The 18107-nt window shown below is 40.4% G+C and overlaps 1 protein-coding gene across 6 annotated transcripts in view; it reads right to left on the bottom strand.

The window, feature by feature from the left end:
• LOC117379457 (amyloid beta precursor protein binding family B member 2) overlaps window positions 1–18107 on the bottom strand; it is a 39505-nt gene that overhangs the window by 16983 nt on the left and 4415 nt on the right. For 3 of the 6 annotated variants that reach the window (XM_055221245.1, XM_055221249.1, XM_055221254.1), the window contains exons 2-4: window positions 3274–3374; window positions 2797–2862; window positions 1402–2472 (exon numbers count right to left, since the gene is read on the bottom strand). In XM_055221245.1, the coding sequence (XP_055077220.1) occupies window positions 1402–2449 (1048 nt within the window). In that variant the 5' untranslated portion in view covers window positions 2450–2472; window positions 2797–2862; window positions 3274–3374. Of the gene's footprint in view, window positions 1–1401; window positions 2473–2796; window positions 2863–3273; window positions 3375–12489; window positions 12638–18107 lie in introns of those variants that run through there. The other 3 variants (XM_055221258.1, XM_055221240.1, XM_055221251.1) reach the window with 2 other exon arrangements.

The raw sequence follows: 18107 nt of genomic DNA, 5'->3' as shown, positions 1-18107 counted from the left end.
CAAGGCCCCTGGTTGCATGGTCTGTCTCACGTGCGCAAAGGCATGTGTGTAATATGGCTCCTATGTGTCAAAGTAGCATGATACTGGGCTGCTAACCCAGAACATCTGCAGAGGAATCTGACACACGCCTGGGAAAACAACAACACTTTGTTTCTGCCAAGAAGGATGTCAGCTTAAATGAGAAACCACATTTTACTGTAATACTGCACTAACATACAAAGCCATATGTTTCATGTATGTCGATGTGATCCCTCATACTGTTATGGATGTGTTAGGATTCTGAGTTTCACATTGGGCCAACTCTGAAATGGAACAAAGTTGTTGATAAACAAAGTTTTGTTGTCTCTGCACTGTCAACTATTTATCTTAATTCCCCACCAGATGTCTCTGTTCTGAGAGCCCAATTATGTTCTCCACATTTTTAAATTACACATTAACAGCTTAAATGTAAAGTTTAAGTTAAACCTCATTGAGAGAATGGAGAACAGTGACATTTCAACAAAATCACTCCTTAGGAGTGAGATGAAGAAGCAGAATAAATCAGTTCCTTCCAGACCACATTGCTGATGGTAAAATGCTCAAATAGTTTGGTAATAACAGTCACAGTAGCAGATAGATGAGATGCACAGATGCTCAGAGATTGAAACTCAAAGTGAGTCAGAAGATGACGTTCAAAAGAGCATTACAGGAGCAGACATGCACTCTGTGGAAATAGGACTGGATCATACATTTGTGAGGTTTGTGTCAGAGGCTATGCTTTGGGTGTAACATAAAGAAGTACCATGCTTCAGAACAATGCAAAACAAGGTCCAGCCTTTTAAAAGGGCTAATTAAAAAGAACAATAAGGTTTTTACATAATGCTGACAAAGAAATACAACAGTTTAATCAGATGTTCTGCAGAGGTAAGCAAAAAGCAAGTAAACCCTACTGACAGGGGTGATGACTCCAGACATTTTACAGTTTAAGTTTTACAATGTAACTAAAACCTTTATCTTTAAAATATAAAATCCTCAGTGTAATTTAATGGTGGTTGTAAATATATTGTTAATTGTACTCTTGTACATTAACTCTATAGTCCTTATTAAGTACAAAGCCGATTTATTTATAAATATCTCATTGTATTTAAAACAATTTCAATGGACAGTATTGTACAGCTATTAAAGTGTGCGATAAAAATATAAGCAGACAATACGAGAGGAAGACAACTGCTACTGGAGTTTAAAGTGAAATACAATGTGTTAACAACTTAATGATATGTCAGTGTGTTACTGTAACCACAAAGACCAATAGCAGTAGTAATGTGTTTGTGTGTGAGTGTGTGTGCGTGTGTGTGCTTGTTGGTTTTATGGTTTAGAGGGACAATTGACCTGTGCAATGTGTGTGTGTGTATGTACATGTACCTGTCTCTTCTGGGGAGTTGCTTTCTTGTGAAAGTGTGGTCCAGCTCAACTCTTCATCGCTGGGGTTGAGGTTTTGGATACGGTTCAGAGCACAGTCCGTTTTTGCGCCAGTTCTTCTGTCTTTTTTGGTCTCTGGGGAGGAGGACGACGAAGAGGAGCCTGAGGCGACAGAGAGCAGAGGAGCTTCCTCTGGACTGGCCTGTTTAGGGGCCGAAGGGGGAGGAGGCACCGCAGAGTCTTTACCCAACTTGAGCAGCTTAAGGTTAGAGCAAAGGTTACTCATGAGTTCCAGATCTGAAGACACTTTATTGTTCTCTACAGGCGAATCTGCTGTTATCAGTAAGGGTTTTTTCTCCTCCATCTCCTCCTCTTGCTGCGGCTCCTCCTCTAGCAGCTCATCCCCGTCTTCCTCAATCCGAATCTTTGACATTATTTCCTTCTCTGACAGAATGCTGATGTCATCACTCTCCTCTCTTTCGATGTTTAAATCAAAGCCCAAATCTGCTGTGTTGCTGTTCACTTTGAGCTCAGCACTTGTGTTAAATTTGTAGTCTATGTCGGATTCTGTTTTTGGCTCTGGCTCACCTGCACTGACTGGAGGAGCTTCCACGGCATGGGTAATGACATCTTCTTCCCTATCATTATTGGTGAGAGCGTGGCCGTCATCCTCTTTAGTGTTGACATTAATATCAGGCTCGACAGTCTCAAAGTCGCACTCAAGTTCTAGTGGCTCTGTGTTTTTATTGGGGTCCTGGCCAGCTTTCCGAAGTTGGTTGACCCCATTCTTGGTGAGTTTAGGGTTATTAGGGGTTAATGACTGTGGAGGTGAAGAAAGAGGCGAAGATGATGAAGCCGCTGCTGCTTCGCCGAGACCCATCGCGGCTTGGATGCTGGTGAGTGCGTACTTTTTGCGACATTTCGGGGGTGTGGAGAGACCCTGGTTGTTGATGTCGCTGCTGAGAAGCTGGTTGTGGGAGGAGCGGAGGCTGAGTGAGGTGGGGGGTGTGGCAGCCGGGCCGTTACGATTGGTCACATCTACTGACATCATCACGGCACAGGAGGAACTACCTGCTGCAAACAGAAAGCACATTTAGCATCTAAAGAAAGTAAATATACAAACTCATACATTAATATTGAATATGCTTTAGTTTGTAGTGATACTTTTGAATCTAAGTTCTGTATATGCAGCTAACAGAACAGGTACTACAGCAATTCCCCAGTGAAGATAAAACAAGCTTTTAAATTCATCAGCTTATGTGTGTTATGAAAACTAAACTCCTTCAAATCTTCACTCAAACTATTATTACGTTTGGACAGTAAGCATGTGGCCCTTCACTCAACAGTGAATGCTAAGCAGCATGTGTTATGTCTTGTGTGCAGGCATGTGTGCTGTACCTGACAGGAGGTCAGCCTGAAACCGGGGCTGGACACGCTTCACAGATCACAGGCTCAGCTGCACATCTGAACACACAAAGGAACATGTCAAGAAATTATCGCCATGAAGAATTTAAAGAATCTCAAGGACTGTCTGGTTTACCCTGGAGACTTAAGTCATCCAAGTGGAACTGACTACTGTTGGTTACTATGGACACACACTACACCGCGAGGCATCGTGAGGTTAAAAAAAACCTAACTCAAATGGGACCTTTGGTGAATCAGAATTGCACTACAGACATGACTAATGAAAGTAAAGAGCATTTTTGAATCGTACAAATATATTTTCCCTTTGCATGTTTAAAAATGAACTAGCTGCGATTCAACATAAACATACTGGCTACATTCAGCGCAGAAAAATAAAATGGCTTCAACATGAAGAGTGGTAATGTGTTGTGATTTTCATACAATATCAGTCCATGTTCAGTTTATGCTCACCAAAAGCTTAAGGGTTGTGGGACACTCCAGGATGGACTGGGTCCATGCTGGTTGTGAGTGGCTCTCTCTGCATTCAAAGTCTTCAGTGAGGGAGCAGTGTCCTGCAGGACAAACATAAAAGTAGGATTAATGATCGAGGGAGAGAGGGTGAGAAGGAGCAAGGGGTCTGCAGGGCACCACAGGGACACATAATAAAGATGCATGTATTATTCAGAGACACTATCAAACTTTGATACACAAGGTGTGTATCTCTGTACATGTATGTATGTGGGTGGACGACAAACTCATTTTGTAGAAAGCTCATATTTCTTTCTTCACTGCAGTCGTGCCAACCCATCGGCTGACTGGAACCATCATAAACATGATGCCGCGGGAGACTTGTAAACTCCCTCTACCCTGCGTTTCAACAATCAGTACACAACGCAAACACTCTGATCTGCATTTCCACAGGATGTAGTAAATAGCTGAGGTGAGTTCTTACCACCATAGAAAACAGAAAAAAAAACAAGCAAAACACTGTTTCACAATAAAAAAAAAAAACACTCCTTAGTAGGAGTTAGCTGGACTACCCTACAGCCTAAACATTAAGGCTTTCCCTTGGCCAAGGGATTAATGACTTAATGCAGACATAAAGCATATAAAGCAGTACCTCGTTGTGCATACTATTTATGACTGAATTAATGTTCTAATGTGCTCAACTGGTTTTGTATTAACTTCTTTCTGATGGTTGGGAACATCTGCTTTTTTCTGAATGGGCAGGTGTGACAGGTCGACTGGTGAAATGTCTGAATAGAGGTATAATGTATAATGTGTAACTTCAAACCAGCTGTGCACTGCCGTCTCACTAATGATTTACTCAGGAAACTATGATCCAAGATGAATCAGAGCAGTCCAATGGTATGTCACGAAGAGTAACACTACAAATAAGGACTTTAGCAACACGCGATAATACAAGACACATGAGTGCAGAAGAATACTGCTTTGTACACACGGAGACACAAGATCAACAAAGTAATAAAGTCACAAGCACTAGAGATTGTGTCAAAAACAAAGCTGTAAAATGATTTCTTTCAAAAAGCTAAACTGTTGCATTCTGGGTGAAATTACTAGGTGGAAGACATGTTTGACTCCATGGCCCCTGCTTCAACAAGCCTGCATTCCATGAAATACGAGTAAGAGTTTGAGAAACTATTTGTATGAATGACTGTACACACAAAACAATAGAAATGAGTCAGTACTTGGTTCACCTCTGGCACAGCTTTACAGGTTCAGTGTGAGGTCTATATTGAGATTTATAAGCCTGGAAGGGACGAGATTCTTATCGGGCATAAACACTGTCTCTTCTAGCCTATGATACAACCAAAATGGATTTTCAGAACAGCACAGCGGGGTAAAGCATCTTGTATATATTAGCACTTAAGTTCAAAATATTGATTTGCTGATGAACCCGCAAACAAAGAGACTAACTACGGTTGAAACAAGAAGAAACTAAGACTTATTTATATAGGACCAAACCTCCAAAAAGCTTAATTACACAGGAGAGCTGACTGAAGTATTTCATTTCTACATGTGTACAAAAATGGTGACTTTCTATCAAATCTTCACATCTGGTCCTGGTTTTGAATGCGGATGCAGTGACAGTGATGCAGGCGGCTTCTTGGGACTACAGCGGGATGGGTGCTGCAGGGGTCGAAGCGTAATTACAAGGCCCGACGCTTGGGCAGGGCAGCCGTGGCACTGTAAGACACATAAACAGCCGCTTTCCAAAACATATATGGAGTAAATATAGCGAGTCTTACACGTGGACTTGGCTGTGAACGTTTATATACACGCAGCAGCCATCAGGGTTCAACGTAATTAGATATGGGATGTGTCGCAGCGTGACATTGACCTTTGACCCTGACCCACAATGCTTTGCTGTTATACGTGTCGGCGTACAAGTTTAAGAGTGGTATTTGCGGGGCTGGGGGTTGGGGGGTAGGGGTGGGAAAGCTTTTGGCTGGGAATGCGACAGCTGCAAACCCTGCACTTTTCTCCATGTTTCTTTTTACATGTCTGCAACATTCCCTGTGCAACCAGACCGAGAAAGGCCGAGACAGATTGCTTTAAAATCCATATGCCAAGTGGAGTCCTGCCAACTACTTTGATAAGCTCTCGCCCTGCTTCATTCTCAAGCTTTTTAGTCATCACAGTCCTCTGCTAATCCAGATTTCTTAAAACGCACCCTATTTCCTTCCCTGTCCCTCCATTTATTTTCTACCTCGCACCAGCTGTCTCGCTCTTATTCCTTTGTCTACTCAACAATTGCTTTCCTTTCTCGTTAAAAAGTGAGCAGGGTCTGTAAACTCTCATAAAACCAGACGTTTTTCTCCACAACGCTGATTTACGCCTGGACCCCCCTCCTCTCCTCCTCCTCTGAGCACGAGAATGTCCATCTGTTAGCAAAAATAAAAACACTGAGGAATACAGGGAAGAACTAGTGCCGTTAAAGTCAATAAAAAAAAACAAATAGATAGTTGTGACTGGATATTTTTTCAGACTTCTGGATATGGACGTGGAAGTGTTAGCCAGCTGCACAATGACGGGCGAACTTCCCAGATTCTTCTTGGCTTTGTTTTCATTGGCTGCAGAGGAGGCCCGCTGCTTAACATATTGCAGCAAAATGATCCTCCTAAAACTCCAGATCAATGCTATCAAGTATGCTACTGTTGTCCCAGACTGACAGACCTTTAAACTATTTCCACTACATGTTTTTAACTACCCGAAATGTTGTCTTCTGAATAAAAAAAAAGTGAAAGTTGTTCGGCTAAAAGCAAATTTAAACTCAATCCAATTTGGTGAAGTCAGGCTTTCCACTACAGCTCAGGAAATGCTGAAAATAAAACTCGCCAATAAACTACAAAGCTCCTTTCATTAACCTTCAGTAGGCATGAGGAAATTGGAAAACCAACATTGAAAGTTAACATAAGCATTTTATAGGTAAAACATATATCAATAAAAATGTGGAATAAGTTAGTCCCATTGAGCTAGGCTAATAAGATTCTGGCAAACGTCAGTCCATAATAAAAAAGGGGGTTGTCATCTTCTTCACATATACTAAAGGTTTTATTCTAGTGTCTAGGCTCAGAAAATAAGACAAAAATGTTGAATAGACCTCGGGATCGTGTGTAAAAGAGATCATTGATGGCAAAGTCCACAATGTTTAAAGCAGCGGTGCAAAATGTCAAATAAATAAATAAATAAATACATTACCCAAAACAATATAAAAAGTAAACAAAAGAGCCTTGGAAAAATTGATTAACTGCTAAATACATTCATCACTCTAGTTTGAGAATACTGAATGGACGCTAAGTTTAATATTTAGCATCTCCATTGGTTTAACATTAGACTGATAATACGTCTGTTTAAAATACTGAAATCTTTGCCTGGATTGTCAGGGAGAGCAGGCGGCTGGAGCTGAGGGGAGGAGAAAAGTCTGAAATCAGCTTGGACACTCCACAAGCCCGAGAACAGCCAGGCGGCCTCAGATCACGCAGAGTCCCAGGGACAGGGCAGATCTCGTGTTCATTTGAAGCGTTGCACTGAATAAAACTACAGAAAACTTGGCAAATGCATTGTCCTGTTTCCGCACACAACACGGACCAAAGAATCCAGAGCTCACAGTAAAGTTTACATGCTTAGGCCTGATCTGTGGTGAAAATGACTTTTTCTCAAGATTAGACTTACATAATAATCATGTTTTCTGAATCATCCACCTCCTGGGAATTCAGGGAGGGATTCTCCTGAACTGCAGGGCGTCACATTTCATCAAAACATTTCTGGTCCAATCAGCTGTCAGCGCACGTGTTTAACAGCACTGCATTTCCCATCATACCTTTAGGCTTTGTGGTCAATGAAGGCAGGTGAAGGCAGCTGCAGTTGCTTTTTATCACCTTCACCCACCTTACAAGGCGCCGGCAGCCATGTTGATCTCACGATATTACCGGTGCCTACGTGACGACGTCGTGGGGCCATCCGCCTTCATTACCTTACTCATCTTAAACACACCTAACCCTGGAGCGCTATAAAGTAAACATATCCTCTCTTTTGTGCCATTTTGACTGCAATCGGCCACTGTAAACAACCGTACTTTGTTGCACCTGAAGTTACACAGCTATTAGTGTTAACAATTTCATTACTACGTCAACACTCAATACCAATTCTGATACCACAATAATAAAAACACTCTTTGTTTAGACAATAGAACAACATTAAATCATAGTACTTTCTTTTATATTAGCCATGTGACCTTAATAGATAATAGTAATCCTTCAGTCGTCCAAGTAAGTTCCATAGTGATCCGTGGGTGTGTACTAGTCTATGTCTTTTATTTGTTCTGATACAGCTCAAGATCATTCTAAAGACATTCAGGAAAGGTTCATTTCTGTCCTGTGAATGTGACTTTTTTTAGTACTAATACTTGATCAAATGAGTATCTAGTTTCCATATTTGCCTTAGTATCTGATTTTCGATACTTTTGACAACCCTAACAACTATGGTCTTATTATACATAGAACATAATAAATTGTCGAGTCTATGTCAACAACAAAATAAAAGCTAAAGAAGCCTCTCACAGTTAACAGATGGTAGGTGGCAGGGCCAGTCTGGAGCTCCACAAGCATCAAGTTATACAGTCGGCCAGGCTGTGTTTGTGTTTGTTCAATGAAACAGCAAGGAAACAGGAAGCCAAACAATAAGTATTTTCAAACAGGGCTATAACTGCAAGGACTCTAAATATATATTTGTGTACCTCGCAAACGTTGGCATTGCACAAACTCAAAATGTTCATGTATCCAATTTGAACCTACCCTGTTTAGTTTGTGGCAAAAAAAATAAAATTAACACAACAGTTACTCTTTACAAATGGTATTTTCTGCATAAATGTGTGTATCCTAGATCTGTTAATAAGGGGAAATGGTTGAGACAGTATCACCCGGGCTGAGATTGCAGACTAAACTAACAAGCTAAAAGCACAGACAAACAAACCAGTGAGAGAAAGAACCCATGTACGTGTTCCCAAGATCATACATTGTCCTTGCAGTAACTGTGCGAAGGACGGACAGAAATAGCCCCACTATAATTCCACATGGAGTTAAGGATATACACACATTCTTTACGTTTTTTTGTGAGGAAATGTGAACGCATAATGTATCCAGCCAAGCCAAAGGGATCATTTTGTGCTGTGGTGGTTTTCTGCAGACAGAGAGAAATAAATAAGGCAAGAGTGAAGGATACAACCACAAAAGAAACGGATGGTAGGGAGGGTGTGCCAAAGAATTTAAGGCATGTTTTCTGCTTAGGGATGGGTGGGACTACGCTACTGGGGGCCATGGGAGGTTATAAGTGGAAGGGCAAACAGACAGCTCTAGAGGTTAATAATGAACAATTGTGTGAGCATGTGTACACAAGCCTTTGACCCACAGTAAAAAGTGTTACAGGCGAAACAATGCGTTGATTCAAAGTAAATACAGTAAAAACAAAAGAATTGAGCACCGTTATGTGATTTTTCAAGTACATTAAATGAAACAAATAAGTCGTTTTACCTAAATTGGAAAGAAAATTGTAAAAAAAATATAAAATAATAATAACCTTCTATTGATACTTTGCGGTGACATCACATTGAGGGTGTTTGACATGGATCTCTATGGCGGAATGTGCAGCCGTTTCCATGGTGACACAACGCACACATTAGCAAAAACTGCCAAATATGTTTTTAGATTGTACAAAATGCAAAATGGATTTAAACAACACATTTTCAGGAGCCTGTGATCAATCTGAGCGTTCATGGTCCTGTTTAGGAGTTTGATTTTCAACAAAGAACATGAGTGTGACTAACTGGAAACCTGTTGGCTAATGCTAGCTAGCTTATGAGTGTAATTTTATGTGTAAGAGACTTGTTTAACAGCACAAATCAGCTCATCTGTTGTAGTTTCAGCTAAGTCAGTTATTCCTGGTCAGATTGTGTTAAATTAAAACTCAGACGGAGCAGTGCCTACAGTTAGCATCACACCCCCAGGTTAATGTTGAAGTATCAATCGTGTGAGAGGTTGAGAATCATAATATACTTGACTGAAAATGGTGAATACTCGGTTTTAAGACAAGTCAAAACACTGAAACAGAAAACAAAACCACACACCTGTATGAAATCAGACTGGACACGACAATTATGAAAATTAGTTCCACAACACTAACCATTATTTCCTGCATTTTGGAAACTTGGGAATGATTTTGCTCAGCTCCCACCCACATTCCCACATATCCCGTCTCCCCCCTTCCCTCCGTCCGCTGTTCCCTTCCTGTGGGTGAGGGGATGTCGTCAGTGAAGGAGGGATCACTGCTAACACCAAGCTAAACTCACAAAGCGGAGGGACAACTTTTTTTTTTTTTTTTTTTTATGCTGCGTGGAACAGCTCTTTGCCAAGACCGCAGTTCTTTCCTGGACCTGATGGTGACAAATGGAGCCAGAGTCAGGAGCAAAGTTGGAGAAAAACAACACGACAACTTAAGGCAGCAAATTTCATAACAAACTGCGTAAAAATGTCAAAGCTGCCTGTCTACCCGATATTGCTGTAATTAACTCTAGTTTATTTTCTTAGTTGGTGGCCCACTTGTAAAGCACAGTTCTGCCAGCCAAGCCTAAACCCGCACACATAAAAGAATCCATTATGGCTATTTCAGTCATATGTAAAGTGCATACTAATCACATGTGGTTATTTAATCTAAAACAGAGACCTCTATGGGTGTATCTACATGAACACTGTGGTGCCAACAGGTCAGCCCAACAGTGATCTAAATTATCAGACTTAAAGTGTGTCCAAACAGTGTCGCCTGTCTCATATAATCTCATCATGTACTCAATCTGTTACTGGTGGTGTGTAAATTCCTGCACTCTATGGGTCCACTTTATTTGTGGACCCATAGAGTTGCAGTTTCTTTGTAAAACTGGGAAAATTTGTGTTATTTTTGCTGTAAAATGATCAAATTTGAGCTGTAAAGGGTTGAATAAGTCATTGTTACGGTTAATTATTGGTTGATTATTTTATTTATTTAAAAGTTTTAACGATGCTGTCTATTTAAAAAGGGTTTGTTGGGATTATCTTGCTTTATTTTAATCTTAACCACGGGCATAAACTAGTTTCAATATTATCGTTTATCGCCGTATTTCTCGGTAGCGATACCTCGTGCATCAAAATATGTTATTGTGACAGGCCTAGGCAATGTCCAGACTATAGAACAGCGCCCTCTACCTGTCAGATCCTCTCAGTCTTTAATGCAGTTTAAGACTAGACTGAAACCCCACCTTTTCTCCCTGGCATTTAACACTAGCTAGACATGATATCTTAGTGTTTAATTGTTCTTTTCCTATGCATCCTGTTATCTGTATATTTGTTTTTTGTTGACTTTTATATGAAGAACTTTGGTCAGCTGAAGTTGATTTAAATGTGCTGTATAAACAAACTTAAACTGAGCTGAAATTTAAAGTTAAATTAACCAAAAACAACTAAAACAAGTTGAAAAACCGAGCATAAACCCTTTAAAACAAACGTATGGTCTTCACATTCAGAAATTCTAAACATTTGTTGTTGTATCCCAATGCATTTCAAGCGTTTGTAAGATAAATACTTTTAGTTTGATTTGTTCTAATTTTAACTTGACTTATATCGTTGCAAGACCCTTTCATGATTCTTGATATTAAGCTTTTCTTTTGATTTCAATATAATCTGTTAACCAGGTGCAAAGCAGAGGATGAAGGTTGGACAACTTCCTTCCTGCTTCTCTGGACAATTGCGACATTTCTGGCAAGAGGATGAGTGATCTTTTTAATATCAGTAATGATGCCAAAACATTCTCTTGGCAGTTTGGATTTGGCGTAAATCGTTTACATTGTGTTTTCCTGTAGTATAAAGTAGGGCAGGCTGATGACGATAAAAAATCATGATCCGATCCCTGTGACAATACACTAATTTGGTGATATCGTGTTGTACGTTCAAAGTTAAAGTCGAGATACCTTTTCCACTCTCTCCTCCTATTGATAAGCCTCTGTCGTACTTTAAGAGATCGGCAGAACAGATTAACCCAGATTGCCCAAACTTTTTTAGCTGCTGTATATTAAGGCTTGAAACACATTCATTTTAGGTCTATATCACACTGCAATGTGATGTTTGAGGTTATAGTGGCAGAAATACTTTAATTTGCTGTTAAAATTACTGCTTATGATCAATTGGGCCGGTTCAGCAGGAGGCTTGAAGGCCAATAAAATCTAGTCTGAGTGCCGCATTTGGCTCCTGGGCCATAGTTTGGACACCTCTGGATTAACCGGTCATATTTGGTTAATAGTTGTAGTAGTAGTAGCAGTAGTTAGTAGTTGTAGTAGTGTAGATTAGGCTTGTCAAAAATATAAAAAATCAGTTACCAATCGATACTAAAACTAGTATCGAAGCTAGATACTTATTTGAGCAGGTCTTGATACTAAAGCATTGAAATTCATAGGACAGAAATGAATATAATTTGAATAATATATGTATAAGACGACATAGACTAGTATATACCCAAGGATAACTATGGATTCTACTTGAACGAGTGCGGGATTACACAGATATAAGGCCACATGGTAATATAAAAGAAAAAAGAAGGTAATGTCTGAAGTGGTATCGAGTATCAAGTCTATTCCTCAACACTAATTATAATAAAAATCTAAATCTTGATCTGGGCTGTAGTAAATTGTAATATACATTTTTTGGCATGTCGCCCACCTCTGGTCTAAAGGGATACAGGAAGTAGTAAGTAACAGGGTTGTGACTACCCTCTTCCTCCGGCCACAGAACACGCAGGAGCACAGGCTGGTGTTGTATCCGAGGCGAGGGCAGACACCGGAGGACAGGTCTCCTATATATAGCCAAGAAGTGACAGGACATCCGCAAGGACTCGGAAGTCTAGACATAAACGGCTAGAACTAAATGTGCGCTTGTGTCGGGGGTTCAATATGGCACTGCTGTCTTAGATTTCAGGAGGAGGCAGGCAGCGCTGTAGGAACGACGGCGTTTGGTGTTATTATCACAGTCTGCGTCAGATAGTTTTGACAAGAACAAATCTACGCTCCGAAAATGAAGTGTGCGGAAAGCTTACCAATGTAAAAGCACCATACATCAGAATAAGCAGAGGGAGAGAGTGACTCACCAGAAAAGGAATGCCCCGCGCTCTGCCAAAAGGAAGAAGCATGGAGACAGCACTGCAACCACTCGTATATCTCTTACAGAGCGCCAGCCTCGTCTGCACTCTTTTAGGGATGATATTTTGGTTTTAGAGATTGATGTTACAGGCAGCTGACCTTAACCGTTGTTTAGACTGAGCTGGTTAATGTAGCTTGGTTCTCAGATGAGCTTCAACCAGAAACCAGAGCGTGTGTGTATGTGTGTGTGTTGTGGAAGTTATGTGTGAGTAATTACAATACTAATCCCGTCAACTATTTTAGTGGTTTTGTGGTTTGGTTTTAAATAACATCTGACCCGCTGTTAAAAATGTAACAAGTGATGTCATTTCAGCGGAACCATGATTCAACATTCCTATTTATTTACCAAAAAATCCTCATCAGAAACACTCAAACCATAAGAATGTCTACCACACTTCACCACTTCTATCAACATTGTACAAAAGAGTTTTTCGTTTTTGTACGATATGAATGAGAACTTTGAAAACAGATGCGTTGGAAGCATAGACTGTATATATAAATAAACATAGCTAACCTGCTAGCCGCCGCATTCCGAACAGGAAGTGAGCATGGGTGCGCTTCTGGCTCCGTCGACTCTGGCTTCAATTCACTTTCTATTGAAAAACTGTTGTCCTTCTCTCCGTAACCGCTGCTGCCACGCTGGTCATTTTCATCTTAAAATGTTCGTATTAATCCACGCCAGATGATCATGGTGTTTTTATTTGGTTACTTTGTCCGTAAATCAACATATGAACATTAATAACGGACCAACGAGGTGCTTTGTTTCCGCGTAGTTGCTCCCGCTAGCGTTAGCAACAGGTTAGATTGACAGTTTTGCTCCCTCCTAAGCCACAAGTGCAGGTGGGAAGTTACGTTCAACAGCCTCGCTCCATGATTGGCTCTTTGGTTGCTATGATACTCGCAGACGGAATTCCAACTACGGAACTTTGGCTCCAAATTTTCCGCTGTAACTTCTAGCCTCGATATGCTTCATTTGGCTGGAGTCGAAGCAATGTTTTGACGTCACACTCCCTTACTCCACGTCTTTATACAGTCTATGTTTGGACGAGAAGGAACAGCAGCCCAAAAAAAACCCCAAAAAACTGTAAATGAAATAAACCTGGACAGCGTTATGTTTGTTTGATACAGTACTTTGAAGTTAAAGAATGTAATACGGAGGCTGCGGTTTGAACGAACAACAAAATTCCACAAGCACACACTCTTAAATCAAAGGCCTAACAGACAAAGCCAACATAAAAGCTCCCAACATCACAGCCCTCTTTAGGCTACAAAGGAACCCCAACAATAGCAACACAAGCCACTCAACCCAAATATAAACCACAGCAAGATTTAAACTTAACAAATGTCTTATTAAAGGAGGCAAAACGTCACGGTTTGGATGGAATTACATCACAGGAATACCAGAAAAAGGGAAAATATTGTTTGAGCATGAGTAAATGTTAGGATCCTATTTCATTCATTCTGTGGCACATCTGATGGTATGAAAATAGCTTAGTCAGGATAAGTACATCATGGTTTCTTTCTTCCTCTTCACCCAGTGCTATATAACAAAACAAAAGTAGTGCATCGCTGTAGCCTAGAAGTGGTTTGGCTGAAGCGCATATACAGCTCCGTGTTGTTTCTGAGTTGTGAAATCAGTTCCCGGCACTGGCAATTTGCTGAGTGTCTTCCCCCGCTCATCACTCCCTTTTCACAGTTAAAATCTGTTGGGCAGTTGTAGTAGGGCTGCGCAATAGATAGAGATTCAGTGATTTCTCATCGTCCGTGATCAGCTTGGGTCTGTTAAATGAGAAGTCTAAAGCAGGGGGTCTTAACCTTTATGACCTAAGGGCCCGGTTTGAGGCCCGATCTCATATTAAATGTATTATATTCTTCTCGCGGCCCTCGGGTGGGTGCTCGCGGACCTGCTTTGGGCCTTGACCCTATGGCCAATCCTCGGTGAGTAAGACCATGTGATTTATAGAAGAGTTCAAACTTAAGAGGAAGAACTTTTCAATGTTTGTGTTAAATAGCAATGATTTAAAGTCTGTAGAGTTTATATGCAGGAAATGATCACAAACAGCCATTTTATTTGGTTTAAACTAAATAAAATGTAAATAATAAGCAAAATAAATATCTCCACCTCAAACTGAAGGAGGCAACTGAAGGTTTTCTATTGTATATATGAAAATACATTGTTTCTTATGTCTTATTTTATTTATTTGTAAAGGGACAGCACATATTAATGAACATTTACAAATATAAATATGCCTTGATTATAGCTAATGTTTCTAATTTCATGTTCAGTCCCTCGGCAAGTTGAAGTAAACCAGTTGATTGTTACGTTGTTAGATCGAATATTTAGGCTTCGTTTTGTTACCTGCAGTGAACTATCGTTGTAAGAACTGCAAGATCTCATTGAAAAAATAGGTAACCTACTTTCTCCTGCAGTTCTTTTGATTTCTTTCAGCAGGAGCTCCGCAGCATACAAAGAACCTGCTGCAGGCCACACTTTGTTTTGACTTTTGAGACGGCACAAATCCTTCAAACTGCTGCAGTGAGCCGATTCTGACACTAACCCACTACCACTCTGGCCTTTACCACCTCTTTCATCACGTCCACGCTTCTATACCCCGTGTGAAAATCAAAACGAGAGGCGGCGGGGAGAGGTCAAGGCGGGAGCAGTCGGAAACCTGATGCAGCCGAATTGTCAGGGCTGTGGGTCTTATGTGTGAAAGCGTGCAACGACGCAGAAAAGACAACATCAGAAACAAACGGGCACGGACTGGAGTGTGTACACGCCGAGGTACTTAAAGAGCGGAACAACACGTCTACCCCGTCTATACCACGCATAGCCAATCGGGAGCCGGATATGACAGCGAGAAGACAGCCAATCAACGAGGCCTGTCAGGAGGTTGATATGTTACACCGCTGTATGCACAATAATTAAAAGCTGGCGTGGGCGTATTGTGCAGACTGACAGAGGGACAGATGGAATAGAGGAATGATCATTTGGTTTCACAGCACACAGGAAGAATGGGGCCTCGCTCTGCTCCTTGTCTGTTCAAACACACCTCACGGCTGTCTGCTCCCCACAACAACATGGCATCTGTGCGCACTCGTCTGACAGCGGGCACAATGACCCTATAGAGAGGCATCGATAAGAGGGTGAGCGTGAGTGAGGAGCAGGGCAGAAAGAAAAACACACAAGGACAAGCTGTGGATTTTTAAATGGATGAAATTGGCTTTTTGGGGTCGTTTTGGGTTGTTAGACTCTCAAAAAACATTAAAAACGTATTTAAGTTAAGTTGCTACAGAGATGTACTGCCATAAATGATAATATTGAAACTGCTTAATGCCACTGACACAATAACAGTACAGCAAGATAAACCATTTTTAAATAGACATCATTAAGTGGCATGAGTTACAGCAAATAAACTGCAGAATGAAGCAATAATTAGCCACAGAAGTCACTTTTTCAACCCTCTACAGCTCAAATCTTATCGTACTACAACAAAAATACACCAAATCTCTTCACTTTTACAAAGAAAATGTACTCATGATAAATACTGAGCCCCAAAATATATAGTTCCAGCTTTCATATATAGAACGATAAGTTGATATAAAGATTATCATGACAGGTCTAGTGATAATTCTGTTCCCTCTGTTGTCGGCTACATGCCTGTAACCAAAACAGATGATTTTAAAGGTGAATTAACATCACAGCTATAAAAAAAAATAACGTGCAAATTCTAGTATGAAAGTCCAATTAACAAGAGACTTGTTAATTGGACTTTCATCAAGACATCAGTCTTTTCTCACTTAAGACTCACAGTGAGAACTTTTACTGTTACCTGGTATCACTCAAGTGGAAGTAAAAAGTATAAAGTGATTTAAAAAATATAGTTTGAAGTACAAGTACTCCAGTTGGGAATCAACATAGAACAAAAATACATCTGTGGAGAGCATGGGATACTTCACGTTCACTTGGAGTTTCTCATAGAAGGAAGAAAGTTAAAAAACTCAAAGAAAACATACCAGGGCTTGTAGCACTAAAACGCTAATCTTCTGGAGAGGCCACTGTTTACCATTAAAATAAAGTTTCTTATGCAAACATTACTGGCTGTATGCCCAGCCAGAGGGCAAAGAGTCAGGGGGACCAGTGGCTTTTATTAGATTCTCACAAGAGGCTAAGAGTGAATGGGGTTAGATATAGATAATGCGCAAACAAGCTGCAGTGCCATTCTGTTGCCAACTTCACAACATGAGATAAATCTCCTCTGTGCCGTCCTTAACTCATCACTCAGCTGTCCAGCCTGGTGTCCGCCCCAGTCCCACGTACAGACATCACTCCCCCTGTATGGAGCCTGGTGTCCTGCACAGTCCCATGTACAGACATCAGTCCCATGTATAAAGCGTCCACAGTCCCATGTATAAAGTCCGGTGTCCTCTCCAGTCCCATGTACGGAGCCTAGTGTCCTGCACAGTCCTATGTACAGACATCAGTCCCCCTGTTTGGAGCCTAGTGTCCTCCACAGTCCCATGTACAGACATCAGTCCCATGTACAAAGCCCGGTGTCCTCTCCATTGCCATGAACAATGACTGTTGGGTCAAAATATACACACTTTCATGCTTTTATTTATAGTGAAAATTTGTCAAAATAGGACTAAATCAAGGATAATGTTGGACTTAATAAGAAAATCTGCTTTATTTAAAATATTTATTACAAAAAAAGTGCATTTCTGTCAGGTGGAGAACTTCTGTGCTATTGCAATATTGATTATGAAGTCAGTCAATACACTACACTTAGACATTTCAGGTATCTGTACTGTACATTTTACAGTGGATACATTTTTTATTTCACTATATGTGAGAGCAGGTCCACTACATTTTTTAACTGGACTGAAAAGTAAAAGTATTTATTTTTATTGTTTGAGAGCTGCTGAAAAGGCTGAGGGTTTATTTTTAACACGTTCATAATTTGAGTAAACAAAAATATACGAATAAAAACAGCAACAAAAAACAATCGATTCAGTTGTTTCTACTGAACAAAATTCAGCACAAATCTGTATCAAAATCACTACATTTGAAGCTTTATGAAACTGCAACATATGCACTTTTACTTTTTACTCTTTAAGTTTGTTTTTAAACAGGTACTTTAATTATTTTACTCAAGCAGATTTTTGTCATGTGATACTTCTACGTTTACTTGAGTATCTTTTTGCTCCAGTATCTGTACTTTTACTTAAGTAACAAACTGGAGTACTTCCTACACTGGTCAGGAGTGTTTTACGGTCGCAGGGGGCAGTCCACTGATGGTAAATCTGTCCATGTTTTATCTGATGCTACAGCTCCACATTCCACGGAAACAAGAAGCGGATTGGCTTTTTTCTCTTCTTCTTTTTTAATTAACTAATGTTGCAGTGGGCTACTAAAGCGTTTTGGGCTTTGAGGTCAATTAAGGCTCAATCTGTTTAGCTTTTGCTCTCAATAAACATGAAAAATCACATTGTTAAAACGCATAATAGAATTGGGTAGATTGTGACAAATGTCAGCTCTTTCCGGAAACACGTGGAACACTCATCA

Source organism: Periophthalmus magnuspinnatus, chromosome 1 (assembly GCF_009829125.3).
Source record: "Periophthalmus magnuspinnatus isolate fPerMag1 chromosome 1, fPerMag1.2.pri, whole genome shotgun sequence".
Lineage (NCBI taxonomy): Eukaryota > Metazoa > Chordata > Actinopteri > Gobiiformes > Gobiidae > Periophthalmus > Periophthalmus magnuspinnatus.
The sequence above is the reverse complement of the archived record's forward strand: the minus strand, read 5'-3'. Positions and strand labels throughout refer to the sequence as shown.